Source organism: Carlito syrichta, unplaced genomic scaffold (assembly GCF_000164805.1).
Source record: "Carlito syrichta isolate Samal-C Ts95f unplaced genomic scaffold, Tarsius_syrichta-2.0.1 Scaffold130751, whole genome shotgun sequence".
In the NCBI taxonomy this organism is placed as follows: domain Eukaryota; kingdom Metazoa; phylum Chordata; class Mammalia; order Primates; family Tarsiidae; genus Carlito; species Carlito syrichta.
This window is the reverse complement of record NW_007074847.1, coordinates 28,579-42,023: the sequence shown is the minus strand read 5'-3', so window position 1 is coordinate 42,023 and position 13,445 is coordinate 28,579. Positions and strand designations below refer to the sequence as shown.

The following is a 13,445-nucleotide window of genomic DNA, read 5'->3' as shown; positions in this document are numbered from 1 at the left end:
CGTCTCACTGTCGCCCAGACTGGAGTGCAGTGGCCGCTCCCGGCCACCGCAACCTCGACCCGCTGGGCTCCAGCGATCCTTCCACCTCAGCCTTCCAAGTTGCTGGAACTACAGGCACGCGCTACCACGCCCGGCTAATTTTTGATTTATTGTAGAGATGAGGTCCCGCCTGCCCAGGCGGGTCTCGAACCCACAGGCTCAGGCAATCCACTCACCTCAGCCTCCCAAAGGCACGGGATTACAGGCTGAGCCACCGAGCCCGGCTACAAAATAAATCTTTATAGACTAATGTGTATGCCTTGTATTGACTGTCTCAAATTCTCGGATGGCTGTCCTTCACGTCAGCTGGCTGCAGAGAGCTCTTGATCCTAACAGGTGACGGCTCATACAACACAGCTTTGTTAGTCATTCCACATGTGGGAACGCCTAGATGTGCCTGGGTTGAAACATCAGTCTTTTCTAGATTGGCTTGGTGGTTGACCGTTCAGGTGTGGGTATTAGTGACCTGAATTTTAATGAAAGCATTTCAGTGTCATCAGTGAGAATGATCACTCTGCTTTATCACCACGAGTTCTGAAAAAACTGTCAAATTATTTATCTGAGCATCTAAAAACCTTCTTTAAACTGGCACAATAATAATGGAGGCCTATAAGTACTTGATTATTCTGAAATGCTTTATTGAATGATTAAAGAAAGATGAAATGACTTATTTTAGGACTGTGTTTAACAAAAGGTACACAATAATTCTCGAAGAGTAGGCATCTCTGTGTGGACAACACATAATCACATTACTCTAGCTCTTGACTTAACCAGAATATTTCATTATCAGACAGTTCACTGAGCTTGCCACTAATTTAAAAACCAATATCAAATCCAGATGTAGTTTTATTAGCCTGTGGAGTCTAAGGCAAAAAGACAAAATATGACTCCTTCTCGCCCCATTCCATCCTGATAGTCTCTTTATCCAGAGACAGAAAAAAATATCTTCAAGATACTTACTTTTTCAGGGTGAGGAAGCCGGGGTTGGGCCTTTGGCCTGGTTTCCTATAGGTCAGTGCTGCATCTGTGATCTTCTCTGTGGGCAGGGAGGTGGCCTTTCCTGCTTCCCTTCCTCCTGGGATGTGACAAAATCCTAATGCCTCAGAAGGAGAGGGCTTAGACGGTGTTTTCCAGTCCATTTCCTTGTCATGTCATCATAGCCCCACCCCAGTCTCCTTTTTACACTGTGTACATATTAAACATCACCATAAAAGAAATGAGTCTTGTTGCTGAAGTCTAAGTTTTCTTACTCAAAGGATTCATAAGCCTAGAACAGGAAACATGTTTGCTTCAGAAGAAAAAGATACAATTCTCTTTCTGCTTGGACTCACAAGCACAGAGGTTCACAGCGCCCAGGTGCCTCAAGAATGTTTGTGTGTGTGTGTGTTTGTATGTGTGTGTGTATGTGAAAGCAGGATTTATTGAGAGGACAGAAAAGCTCCCACAGTGGGAGGGGACCCAAGGCGCTTTTCATGGCGCTTTTGGGCCAAAGAAATACCTATCAGTTCCATTATTAAGTAGTTTGGTCCAAACTTAGTAACCATGTGAATAAAAAAGAGTACACATAAATTAAAGTAGTTCAACAGATGTCACTGGGCTTTATTTGAAAATATAAAATATCCAGTGAAAACCAGGCATACCTGTAGTCTGAGCTACTGGGGAGGCTGAGGAGGGAGGATTGCTTGAGTTCAAGGCTGCAGTGAGCTACGATCACACCATCGCACTCTAGCCTGGGCCACAGAATGAGACCTTGTCTTTACAAAATAAATTTTTAAAAACATCCAGTCGTGTCCTGGTGAGTTTGCCATGGCACCCCCAGTACACCTTGGCAACATTTTTTTTAGCACAGTAGACTATTCCTGGAAGCACAGGTCAAGTAATTGACCAATCCCTACCTCAAAATAAATAAATAAATAAAATAAAGATAGGTTTAATAAGTTTGGAAAAAAAAAAACCTGACCGGAAAGGCTTTTTGTTTTGTTTTTGTTTCTGAGTTGAGGTCTCACTGTCACCCAGGCTAGAGTGCCATGATATAATCATGGCTTACCACAGCCTTGACCTCCTGGGCTCAGGCAGTCCTGCCTCAGCCTCCCAAGTAGCTGGGACTACAGGTGTGCACCACCAGGCCTGGCTAATATATTTTTTTTGCAGAGATGAGGTCTCATTATTTTGCCCAGGCTGATCTCAAACTCTTGGGCTCAAGCAATCCTCCTGCCTCAGCCTCTCAAAGTACTGGGATTACAGGCGAGAACCACCACACCCAGCCCTGAAAGGTTTTATAGAATAAAAAACATAACTAAGATCAAGATAAGTTTAAATAACTTTGCTCATGATACATCTGTAATATACTTATGTATTTTCTTCCATGTTCAAGTGGAAGGGGAATAATATATGCTACCAACTAATGCTAATTGTCTTCCTTACAGATGTCCCTAAACCAATGACTGCTTTAGTGGGAAGATTTTTGCCAGTACCTGCAAAATTAAATCTGATTACACAACAAGTAAGTCATTGTTTTAATTAAAAAATACAATTGGGCAAAATTGTCTCTTGAAATTTTGATCATTAAAGTTGGAATCAGCCGGGCTCGGTGGCTTAGCCTGTAATCCCGCGCTTTGGGAGGCTGAGGTGAGTGGATTGCCTGAGCTCGTGGGTTCGGGACCCACCTGGGCAACTTGGCGAGACCTCATCTCTACAATAAAAAAAATCAAAAATCAGCCGGGCATGGTAGCGCACGCCTGTAATTCCGGCTACTCGGAAGGCTGAGGCGGAAGGGTCGCCGGAGCCCGGCAGGTCGAGGCTGCGGTGGCCGGGAGCGGCCACTGCCCTCCAGTCTGGGCGACAGAGTGAGACTCCAACTCAAAAAAAAAAAAAAGAAGTTGGAATCACTCAGGAAATATGATGTACCCTCCAGTTAAAAATCAACAATGAAACATCTACCAGGCACCCAGCCCCTTCCTCGCTCTGTGAGACTGGGGTGGAGTCAGTGTCAGACACGCTTCTTTGTCAGCGCAATGAAGCCGTTTGACCCTTCCCTGCAGCCTCCAGGCCAACATTCTGCCCCCTTGCTGAACTTGTCCTCTGCGGTCCTGCCGCCAGCCATACCCCCTACTTGGTCCAGGACATCCTTCACCTTCCTTGGTGTTGTGGAGATGCTTTTGTGAAGTTTGCTCTTATGAGTACGCCAGGCTACACATATATCACATATAAGTGGAAGCCAAATAGCTGTTTTTCCTGAGTCTTGCTATCCAGTGTCGCCTCCCCAGAAGAGCCTTCCCTAACTCCCCAGTGTCGACACCAGTCACAGTCACAGTGCTGTCTCCTCCTTGCCACCATCACTACCTTATGGCGGTTGGTTGGCTGGCTTCTTTGCGTCCAGTCACAGGAATGCAGGCTTACGGGGGCAGAGACCATGTGTGTCTTGTACATCTCCGTAAACAGAGAACTGGCACAAAACCTGGCACAGGCAGGATACTTGTCACCCATCAGCAGGGTGGGCACAGGCCCGAGGTGGGTTACTCAGGGAACTAAGTGAACCCCAGAAAACAACACACAACTCTATTCTTCCGAAACTTATATAGACGAACAATTAGCAAGTCTAGTAACAATTACATTGTGAGGAGAACGAGGGAAGGGGTTTGGGGGAGGGGTTGGGGGAGGGGGGAAGACCTATTGTACGTGGAAACACAGTGGTCCTGGCTCCACTGAGAAGGTGACATTTGAGCAGTCTTGGAAGAGATGAGGGAGCGATCCATGTGATGATCACGTGGAAGAACGTTCCAGGCAGAGGGAACAGTACGGGCCTCGGGCAGGGTCATGCCTGCTGTGGTAGCAAGGAGGCCAGTGTCGCTGGAATGGAACGAGCTAGGGGAGGGGACAAGGAAGGAGGCAAAGACATCGAAAGAACGTGGCTTTCATTCTGCTTGAAAGGGGGCTGGTGGCAAGGAAGGGTCGAGGTGAAATCGAGCAGGCCTGTCATTGCCATCATCTGAGTGAGAGATTATGGCTCAAATGAGGTGATAGCAGTGGAGATGGCAAGAAACAGCTTCTTGGGACACTTTGACGGTTGAGCCGACAGGATTTGCTGGTGGACTGGAGGTGGGATGTGAGAGAAACAGAGGACTCAGGGATGCCCCAAGGTTTTTAGCCCGGACAGACGGACGGATGGAGTGCCCATCAATGAAGCTGAGACAGGGCAGGTTTTGTGAGCGAGCCTAGGAGTTCATTTGGGCGTCTTAAGTTTGAGACGTCCCCAACATCCAAGTGAAGCTGCCACACGGGATCCTGGAGTGAGGAAGATCTGGGCTGGAGGGACGAGGCTGGGGGTCACCAGTGTAGAGGGCATCTCTCAAGGAATGCTTGCAAGTAGCACGAAACATTTGTGGGACAAGTAAGTAAGGGCCGTGGGAATAGAGTGTCAGCAGTGCAGAAGTGAGCAGGTGTGAGCCAAGACCTGGTGAGCCCCTGGGTGGAGTCTGTGCTGTCACTGCAGGGCAGCCTCCCAGCGCCGGCTCTTCCAAGCTGCTGCCTGCCTGCCTTCACTGCTCCAGTCGTCAGTCAGGAGGTGCACATTGAACTTGCTCTCTAACTCTAAGATCTTGTCCCAGAAGCATCGTGCTTGGCCACAAGGTGCTGTCCTTCTCCCCATCTTTCCTTGACTGTGTTTATTATTGTCCCTGTTTTGGCTTCCTGAATTCTTGTCCAGACGGGCCTCAGGGACAGCCTTTCAGCAGTGAGTGGGCTGCACCCTGGATCCCTTGCTTCCTTGACAGACCCCAGTTTTGTTTCTTGTATTTGTTTTTGTTTTTTGAGTTGGAGTCTCACTCTGTCGCCCCAGACTGGAGTGCAGTGGCCGCTCCCGGCCACCGCAGCCTCCACCAGCTGGGCTCCGGCGATCCTTCTGCCTCAGCCTTCCAAGTAGCCGGAACTACAGGCGCGCACTACCACGCCTGGCTAATTTTTGATTTATGTAGAGATGAGGTCTACCAAGTTGCCCAGGCGGATCACGAACCTGCGGGCTCAGGCAATCCACTCACCTCAGCCTCCCAAAGGCGCGGGATTACAGGCTGAGCCACCAAGCCTGGCTCAGCATCTGCATTTTTAACAGGGTCCCCAGGTGACGTGTGCACACAGTACAGCCTGAGAGGCCCCACCCACCTCGGAGTTCACTTCCTTTGCTCCTGGTGGCCACACACTGCGGGAGCCACTCATGGAATCCAGCTTGAAGTCGCCTGAGATTTGCAGCCTCTGTAGTACCTAAAAGGCATTCTCTTTTCTCTGCTTCACTTTGGGGCTAAATAAGCAAAGGAGAGAAAAAAAAAAAAGGAATTTTATCTGATTTATGCAAATAATAGCCTCAGCCCTGAGAACTGTGAAATCCTTTCTCCAAAAAATACTAAGCCCCTCAGACTGTCACTGTGATTGCAGAGATACCAGTCTCAGGACCTCATGAACACTCCCTTCTGTGCATGTGCCAGGGGAGGGCACCGCAGAGGGGTCCCGGACTGGCTATACACAACGAAGTTGGACCCAAGGCGGTTTGCAGTGCCATCAGGCCCCAGCAGGTGGCAATTATACACAACTTAAATGGGGCAGCAGAGAGGAAGCAAAGAGAATGAATGAAACATGCATTTCCAAGGCTATACTTCTTAAGTAAAGCTTTCAAGATAAGTTGATTTAAAAATAATTGTTTGGGCTGGGCTCGGTGGCTCAGCCTGTAATTCCAGCACTTTGGGAGGCCAAGGTGAGTGGATTGCCTGAGCCTGTGGGTTCGAGACCAGCCCAGGCAACTTGGCAAGACCTTGTCTCTATAGTAAATCAGAAATTAGCTGGGCACAATGGCATGTGCCTGTAGTTCCAGCTACTTGGAAGGCTGAGGTGGAAGGATCACTGGAGCCCCGTGGGTTGACACTGGGGTGGCCATGAGTATGCTGCTGCACTCCAGCCTGGGTGATGGAATGAGACTCCAACTCAAACAATTGTTTGGGCCAGGCACAGTGACCCAACCCTATAATCCCAGCACTTTGGGATGCCAAGGTTAGGGGATTGCCTGAGCCCATGGGTTCGAGAACAGCCCGGGTAACTTGACAAGACCTCATCTTTACAATAAATCAAAAAATTAGCCAGGCGTGGTGGCATGTGACTGTAGTTCCAGCTACTTGGAAGACTGAGGCAGAAGGATTGCCTGAGCCCTGCAGGTTGATGCTGGGTGGCCATGAGCCAGCCACTGCACTCCAGCCTGGGTGATGGAGTAAGACTCCAGCTAAAAGATAATAATAATAATATTTTGGGGGGCGGAGAGGACAAGGACAGGATGTTTAACTGTGACATATGCAAATCATCTCAAGACCTAATTTCACCCCATACTTCTAATTTCTTCAAGCTACCAATAGAAGGGAAGTAGGTTAGTAATGGTTTTGTTACTCATTCCTTGTGAAGGGCTTCTGTGAGTTGTGCTAATGAGTTACATTTTTAAAAATGAGAACAGAGAAAGCAAAGAACATGGATAATGCAGAGATTATAGCATTGCGTTTGAATTTGTTAACACTGATTACAAAATATCTTTTGGCTAGATTAAACAGGGCTTCAAATGTCAAGATCTCTTATCCTAAAAATATAATTTAAGAACATTTCTGTGTGTGAAAATGTGTAACTGAACTTATTTCACAGTGGCTCGTTCATGAAGATGAAAAGAACTCTTTGACAGCTGATGGATAGCTGTGTGTGTCACTGGCCGGCTTGCGGATGGCGGCCCCACACCCTTCACATACTCCCTGGCAGGCCTGTGAGATGACGTCTGCCCTAGAGCCTGCTTAGGTGATAAGTAGCATCACCAAGGCAAGAAGGCCTGGGCTTGCTTGTAAAGGGATTGTGATGTAAACCTCTAAATCATTTTATCTGTACCTAGGGGCTGGCTGACTAGAACTTTTAAAACCCACGCTAATTCAAAGTATTCCTGCCTCTGACTTTGTGTATTGTGCAGTTTGATAATGGAGCCTTACCATCGGTAGTCAACGGGTCTGCCTTCCCGTCAGGATCAACTCTGCCAGGACCATCAAAAATAACTTTGGCTGGGTAAGGATTAAAAGCAATTCACTGTCACTTACTTTAATGTGAGAGTTAAAGACGCTTTTGGATACATTTGTATGCTATAAAATGTGCTTGACCTGCAGACTTTGATGATCTTTGAAAAACTATCTTTTTCTTTAAGCAATGCCACTACCAATGTTGTTGTACGTGTCTGGTTTTGTTTGTGTTGGAAGGGCTGGTCTGTAATCTCCTTTTTTTTACATCCTACTGTCTGCTGTCCTGTGTCGGTGTTTCCCAGGCTTGTTGTCATTTGTAGTTCTGTCTTGGTTTCATGTTGATTCAAATTGTGCTGGTCTATTTCTCTTCTGTTGTCATCAGTGTCAGTAATGGAGTGGCAGCCACTTGACGTGGACGGTGGTCTGCAGGGTGCCCTGGGCCACCTCTGCCCGCTGCCTTTCGTCCTAGGTTGGCTGATGCTCAATGGCTGGTGCTAATGCAGGGGTCTTTGCTCAGGACCTCCAGCTACACGCGGGCTGCACTTATCCGGGACCTTGTCTTGCCATTTTAAAGTCGTGTTTATCATCGTACTAATTAAATTAACCAAGCTGGCTGAAATCCTTTGTCAAGTTAACATTCGCGTACTAGCGGTGGTCTGGGCAACCCTTTTCTGTTCATTGAGGACTTTAGTTGATTATGGAGATCAGTCTACTCCTGCCTCCAGGAGTGTTTTGGCTTACAACCCCAGGACCTGAAAGACAGCAGGTCAAGCACCTTCCAAACACAGGCTGCGGCCTCTAGTGCCTTCCAGACTCCTGCGGGGTCCTGCGGGTGTCGCTCCGTGATGGCCTTGGTAAGCGTGGGAGAGTGGTTGGGACAGGAATGCAAGGCTGTGAAGGCAGCCACCGGGCAGGGCTCTGGAATCATTCAACGTGATCACCCCGGCATTGTCGCCGAATGCTGACTGCTCACGTCATCAGCTGCTTCCATTTCAGCAACTGCTCTTTGAGCTGCTTGTGACACTGTGCCAAGTCGGTTGATGACTTGCAATTAATTTGATGAAGTAAGACTGAGTGGAGCCACGCTCCTTGCTTCACTCTTGGTGTGGTGGATACGTGAGGACACGCTTGCTGGGATTGTAAGTGGTCGTCTTCTCACGGCTGTTAACATGCTGGACAGAACAAAAGTGACTCCAGCGACTTCCAGATTCTCTTGATAGCATTACAGCTTTGGTTACACAGGGCAATCTAAGATGCTACAGTCCTGAGGATACTTTAACTTTCTTGTAATCTGGGGGCGCCTGGTCAACAGTATGACATTACTATGCGCTTTATTGTGTCTAGAACATTCGAGGGCGTTGGATACTTCTGATATTGAAACGTGTGCTCTCACAATTGCAGTGCCATTGGAGGCTTCGCCGTGGGCAGCCGACACACACGTTCACAGAGGAGCAGCAATTGTGAGGAGAGGAGAGGGCTTTTGTTATGGTGTATTTCTTCCCTTCCCCTTACTGTCTTTCTCCCTTCCTCCTCCCTTTTCCTCTTCCTCTTCCTTTTCTCTCCTTCTCTTCCTCCCCTCCTACCAATCTACTCGGTTTCTTCCACTCAGTCACATGCTTGTCTTTATTTTGACGTAGTTATGTAGGCTACAAAAGATCATTCTATCATAAATGGTGTGCCAGGAACAGCATGAGCTTTGTGTCTGTATTTTTTGGATGCAAATAATTACTTGATTTGATGTCACTGAATTGGCCCTGATGATTTTTCTCTCAGCATCCACTGATGCTGTGCTGGGATCTAGACCAAGTTATTATCTGTGACCAGGGAGCAGAGAACTGCTTGCTGGCTGTTTCATTCTGTGTGCGTTTCCAACCATGATTCTTCCCTCTGTACCTCTTAGCAGAAAATAAACTGTCAGCCCAGTGTGGTTCCAATGTATCTAACCTAGCAGATGACATAGAAACAAGTCAGCTTGGATCTTAAGGCTAGAAGTTGAATGTAGGAACTGATCCCATCATCATTCGTTAGAGTTGGGTGGTGAACTGGCTAACTTATTAATTAGCTTATCATATTAATAAAAACCCCTTTTAGAAATTCGTGTCCTATCACTCTGTATAACTTTAATAATTTGACTATTAAATCAGATGAAATGTGAATTCTTTTTTTTGAGTTGGAGTCTCACTCCATCGCCCAGGCTGGAGTGCAGTAGCATGCTCTTGGCCACCCCAGCATCGACCTGCTGGGCTCCAGCAATCCTTCCGCCTCAGCTTTCCAAGTAGCCAGAACTACAAGCACATGCTACCATGCCCAGCTAATTTTTAAATTTATTTTAGGTCTTGAACCCCTGAGCTCAGGCAGTCCACTCGCCTTGGCCTCTCAAAGTGCCGGGATTATAGACTGACCCATCGAGCCTGGCCGAAATGTGAATTCTGACACATTGTTGAGGCTATTGGTTTTGGTAACATAATGAACATCATAATAAAGAATATTCAAGAGTTGTCTTCTCTGAAAAAAAAAATTTTAAGAGTCAAGGTCTTACTATGTCGCTCAGGCTGGTCTCAAATTCCTGGGCTCAAGCGAACCTCTTACCTCAGCCTCCCAAAGTGCTAGGATTACAGGTGTAAGCCACCATGTCTGGCCTGGAATTTTTTTTTAAAGATGAGATTATATCCTGTTGTGGTATCATTTCTTTAGAATAGTTTTCTGAGGCAGAGTTGTCCATATTTCTTCCAATTCTTTAATTTTTTTAGACTGGCATTAAGAGAGTAATCAAATATAAGTAGAGCTGTGAAAGTTTTACTGCAATCAGCTGGTCCCATCATATGTTCTGTGCTCATTCCCAATGTAGTGTCTTTGCTGTTATTTCAGCTGGAACATCTTTTTGATCAATTATAAGAAAACCTAAAAGTTGATGTCAAGTTCTATCTCCTTCAAAAGTAAATTTTGTAGTCAGGTGTGGTGGTGCAAACCTGTAATCCCAGCTACTCGGGAGGCTGAGGCAGGAAGATCACTTGAGCCCAGGAGGTCGAGGCTGCAGAGAGGTATGATCATACCACTGCACTCCAGCCCAGGCAACAGAGCGAGACCCTGTCTCTAAACTTAAAAAAAATTTTTTTTCAGTATTTCGTTTTATCTTCTTTTATTTTATCTACATTAGACTATCCTGTCCCAGAATTTTTGTAGCATTGACAATCAGTATAGAATAATGTGGCAGTTGGTTATATATTTTCTCATATTCACTAATATTTTAATTATATATGTCTCATGTCCCTGCGTGTTTGGTGGAATCTTCCAGAACAGGCATTGCATTTATTTTTGGTGTCCTCTGAAGCACTTACCATAGTCCTGGCCACATGGTGATCTCTTAATTATGCCCTTTGGCCTCTTCCTGACACATAGATACTCTGCCCTACTCTCCACAGTTAGGGCAGATCCCACTGGACTTCCTCCACGTTTCCCACTTCCTAAAGAGAAGAGTTTGAGTTGCTCTGGAGAGGGAGTGCCAGACCACCCTGTGCCCCAGCTCAGGTCTGAGGGGCAGAGGACAAGAGCGGTAAAGCGGGTGTCAGAAACCCTCCTCTGAAGAGGCCCAGGTCTGACCTGTCAGTGGACAGGCAGGAGGCGAGGGGCAGGATAGCTAGACCTGCCACCTCCGGGCACCCACCAAGGTGGAAAGGTGTAACTCTTATACCTACAAAAGGAAAAACCAAGCAAGATGAATGCTACATGGATATAGCATTCAGTGACATCATTTGGGAACATTATCTTAAAAATAGGAGCTATCTCCAGAAGAAGTAACAATTAGCAGTTCGTCCACGTGTCAGGCATTGTTAGCTGTTTCCAGCAGTGCAGAGACAGGTCTCAACAGAGGCACAGGTGAGAACGGGGTGAAAGACCAATACATCACACACAGGTATAGTCCACACTAGCGTAGAGAGGCAAGGAGACGGAGTTAAGGTGTTACAACTGACATCAGTCTAGAGAGAGTCTACCCAAGAGAACTGAAGGTGTTCAGAGGACAGAGGATAGGGTAAAAGGGCTCACCTCTCTTCAGACATCTGTATTAATTATAACCCTATACCAAGCAGCACAAAGTGATTCCTATGCTGTGTAGTGGCAAAACACTGTCAGCAAGCATTAATTGTGCGCCAAGTGCTATTGTAGTTCCTGTAGGAAGCCCAAGTCAAAGATGTGTCCTTGCTCAGAAGTGGCATCGCAGACACGAAGCCTGCATCTCTGATGGCAAGGAGCACATTGCCAAAGAAGACAGACGTGTACCCACATCCATGCACAGGGAGAGTCCTTATCACAGTTGGTGTTTTGGACACGTGTCCTCCTTTGCACATCACCTATTAAAGGTCTTACATGACTGGGCTCGGCGACTCAGCCTGTCATCCCAGCACTTTGGGAGGCCAAGGCAAGTGGATTGCCTAAGCCAATGGGTTCAAGACCGACCCAGGCACCTTGGCTAGACTCATCTCTACAATAAAATCAAAAAATAAGCCGGGTGTGGTAGCACACGCCTGTAGTTCTGGCTACTTGGAAGGCTTAGGTTGAAGGATTGCTGGAGCCCAGCAGGTCGATGCTGGGGTGGTTGTGAGTGTGCCACTGCACTCCATCCTGGGTTGACAAAGTGAGACTCCAACTCAAAAAAAAATGTCTTACGTGACTAATATTCTGTGATCCCTCAGTGGGCATTACTTCCCGGCAATGTTTGGGAATGCCTCCTGATTATCTAACCTACAGCCACCCTCATTTTTAGCAATATTCAGAGGCACATGAGAGGGGGAGTTCATTTCTGCTCCTCCAACGCCCGGAAGACGACTTCTGGGCTGATCCCCACATGCAGACAGAGGGAACTATAACGATCCCTTCCTAAAATGAGGACGCGCCCCAGCGATCACATGACACCCTCAAAACATGCTTTGATGTTGTTGGGAATATTACAGTGCAGACAGCTTTAACATTGGCATGACAGCATATGAACAGCTGGTTTGCTGGTTTTCAATGTATATTTCTCATGAGTGTTCAGATTTGAGGGGGGAAGGACTGTTTGGCGGGGGTAGGGGCACACGCACACAGAGGCTTAACTAGGTCAGGGGGAAAAACTCCAGGAAAACGTCTTGTGAAGTGTGAACAGCTGTGGGATTCTGTCCCCCACCCACCACCGACCCCCTGGGCATACACCAGCTGACTTTGGTGAGGCTCGTTCCGTCACATTGTCAATGATGCATGCCCTTGCCGTTTGTGATCAGGCACCTGTAAACAGTACCTGTAATTACCTGGTGTTGAGATTTTCAGTATTTGTTCAAAACACCAGATGCTTATCTAATTCTCTTTTGAAAGAGTAACCATCTGAATACATTTTCTTTTTTAATCTTTGTAGAGTAACTCTTAGTTCATGGGACACAAAGTCTAAAAAGCCATGTAACTGTACCAAATCCCAGTGTCTGAAATTGTAAGTAATCAAAAATCCTTCATTATTAAATATGAAATAAGGTTGTTTAGAAGTCAGTACGTCTAGGCAAACCCAAATGGCTGGCAGTGTGCATGTTACAGTTAATTCTCAACGACTGTATCCTCAATGTTCATCATAAACCAGAATGGCGAGAAGAGGTCACTTTCGCATGAACCTGGTTTGGATTTTTTGGTATAATCTTGACCAACTAACTTGGTAAATAACACCGTCCACACTCTGAGTGGTGTAATTCTCTTGGCTGTTGTTTACATTCCCTCAGACACGTGCTAACCATGTCACCGTTGCTGGACATTAACTGTAACATTTCCACATCCTATTGTTTTTTTTATAGTTTGATGAATTGGTTTACTCTATATTGAAATTTTCTCAAAGACCTTTCCCCCAGAAGTGCCAACTCCCAGGAGGCTTGTCAAGGGGGTGGTAGGGCCAACGGTCAAGCGGAACTGTGGGCCGGAAGTGGACAGCATGGCTGAACTAGGAGGTGGGCCTAGTCACCATGCTGGCAGCATTCGGATCTCAGTTTTTGTTTGCATCCTGCCAGAATCAGCATCTGTGTTTTCTGCCCTGCGATCTGCACTTGGTGGCTGCACTTTTGCCCTGTGTCTGCCCAGCCTTCAGCTACCTGTTGTTGAAAGGGGAGAGTGTGTCCTGGCCCTGACGTCTGACAACCCTAACCACAGTCTCCACGTGATTTTTCCATTTCAGAGCTCCTGCTGAAGTCACTGAGAGCTCCAGTCATAGGACAGTGATGTGGGGGTGCACACGTGGGGAAAAATCCAGAAGTCCGAAACTTGAGTTCACAAAAACAAAACTAGAGAAACAAATTGATTTTTTAATTTTTATCTTTATTTTTTATTTTTTTTTGAGTTGGAGTCTCACTCTGTCACCCAGACTGGAGTGCA

The 13,445-nt window shown here is 46.7% G+C and overlaps 1 protein-coding gene across 1 annotated transcript in view; it reads left to right on the top strand.

The window, feature by feature from the left end:
* TESMIN (testis expressed metallothionein like protein) overlaps nt 1-13,445 on the top strand; it is a gene marked incomplete at its 5' end in the record, with an annotated part of 47,490 nt that overhangs the window by 7,175 nt on the left and 26,870 nt on the right. Inside the window, 2 exons of the mRNA XM_021708129.1 lie at nt 2,466-2,542; nt 7,022-7,113. Of these exons, the coding sequence (XP_021563804.1) occupies nt 2,466-2,542; nt 7,022-7,113 (169 nt within the window). The remainder of the gene's footprint in view (nt 1-2,465; nt 2,543-7,021; nt 7,114-13,445) is intronic.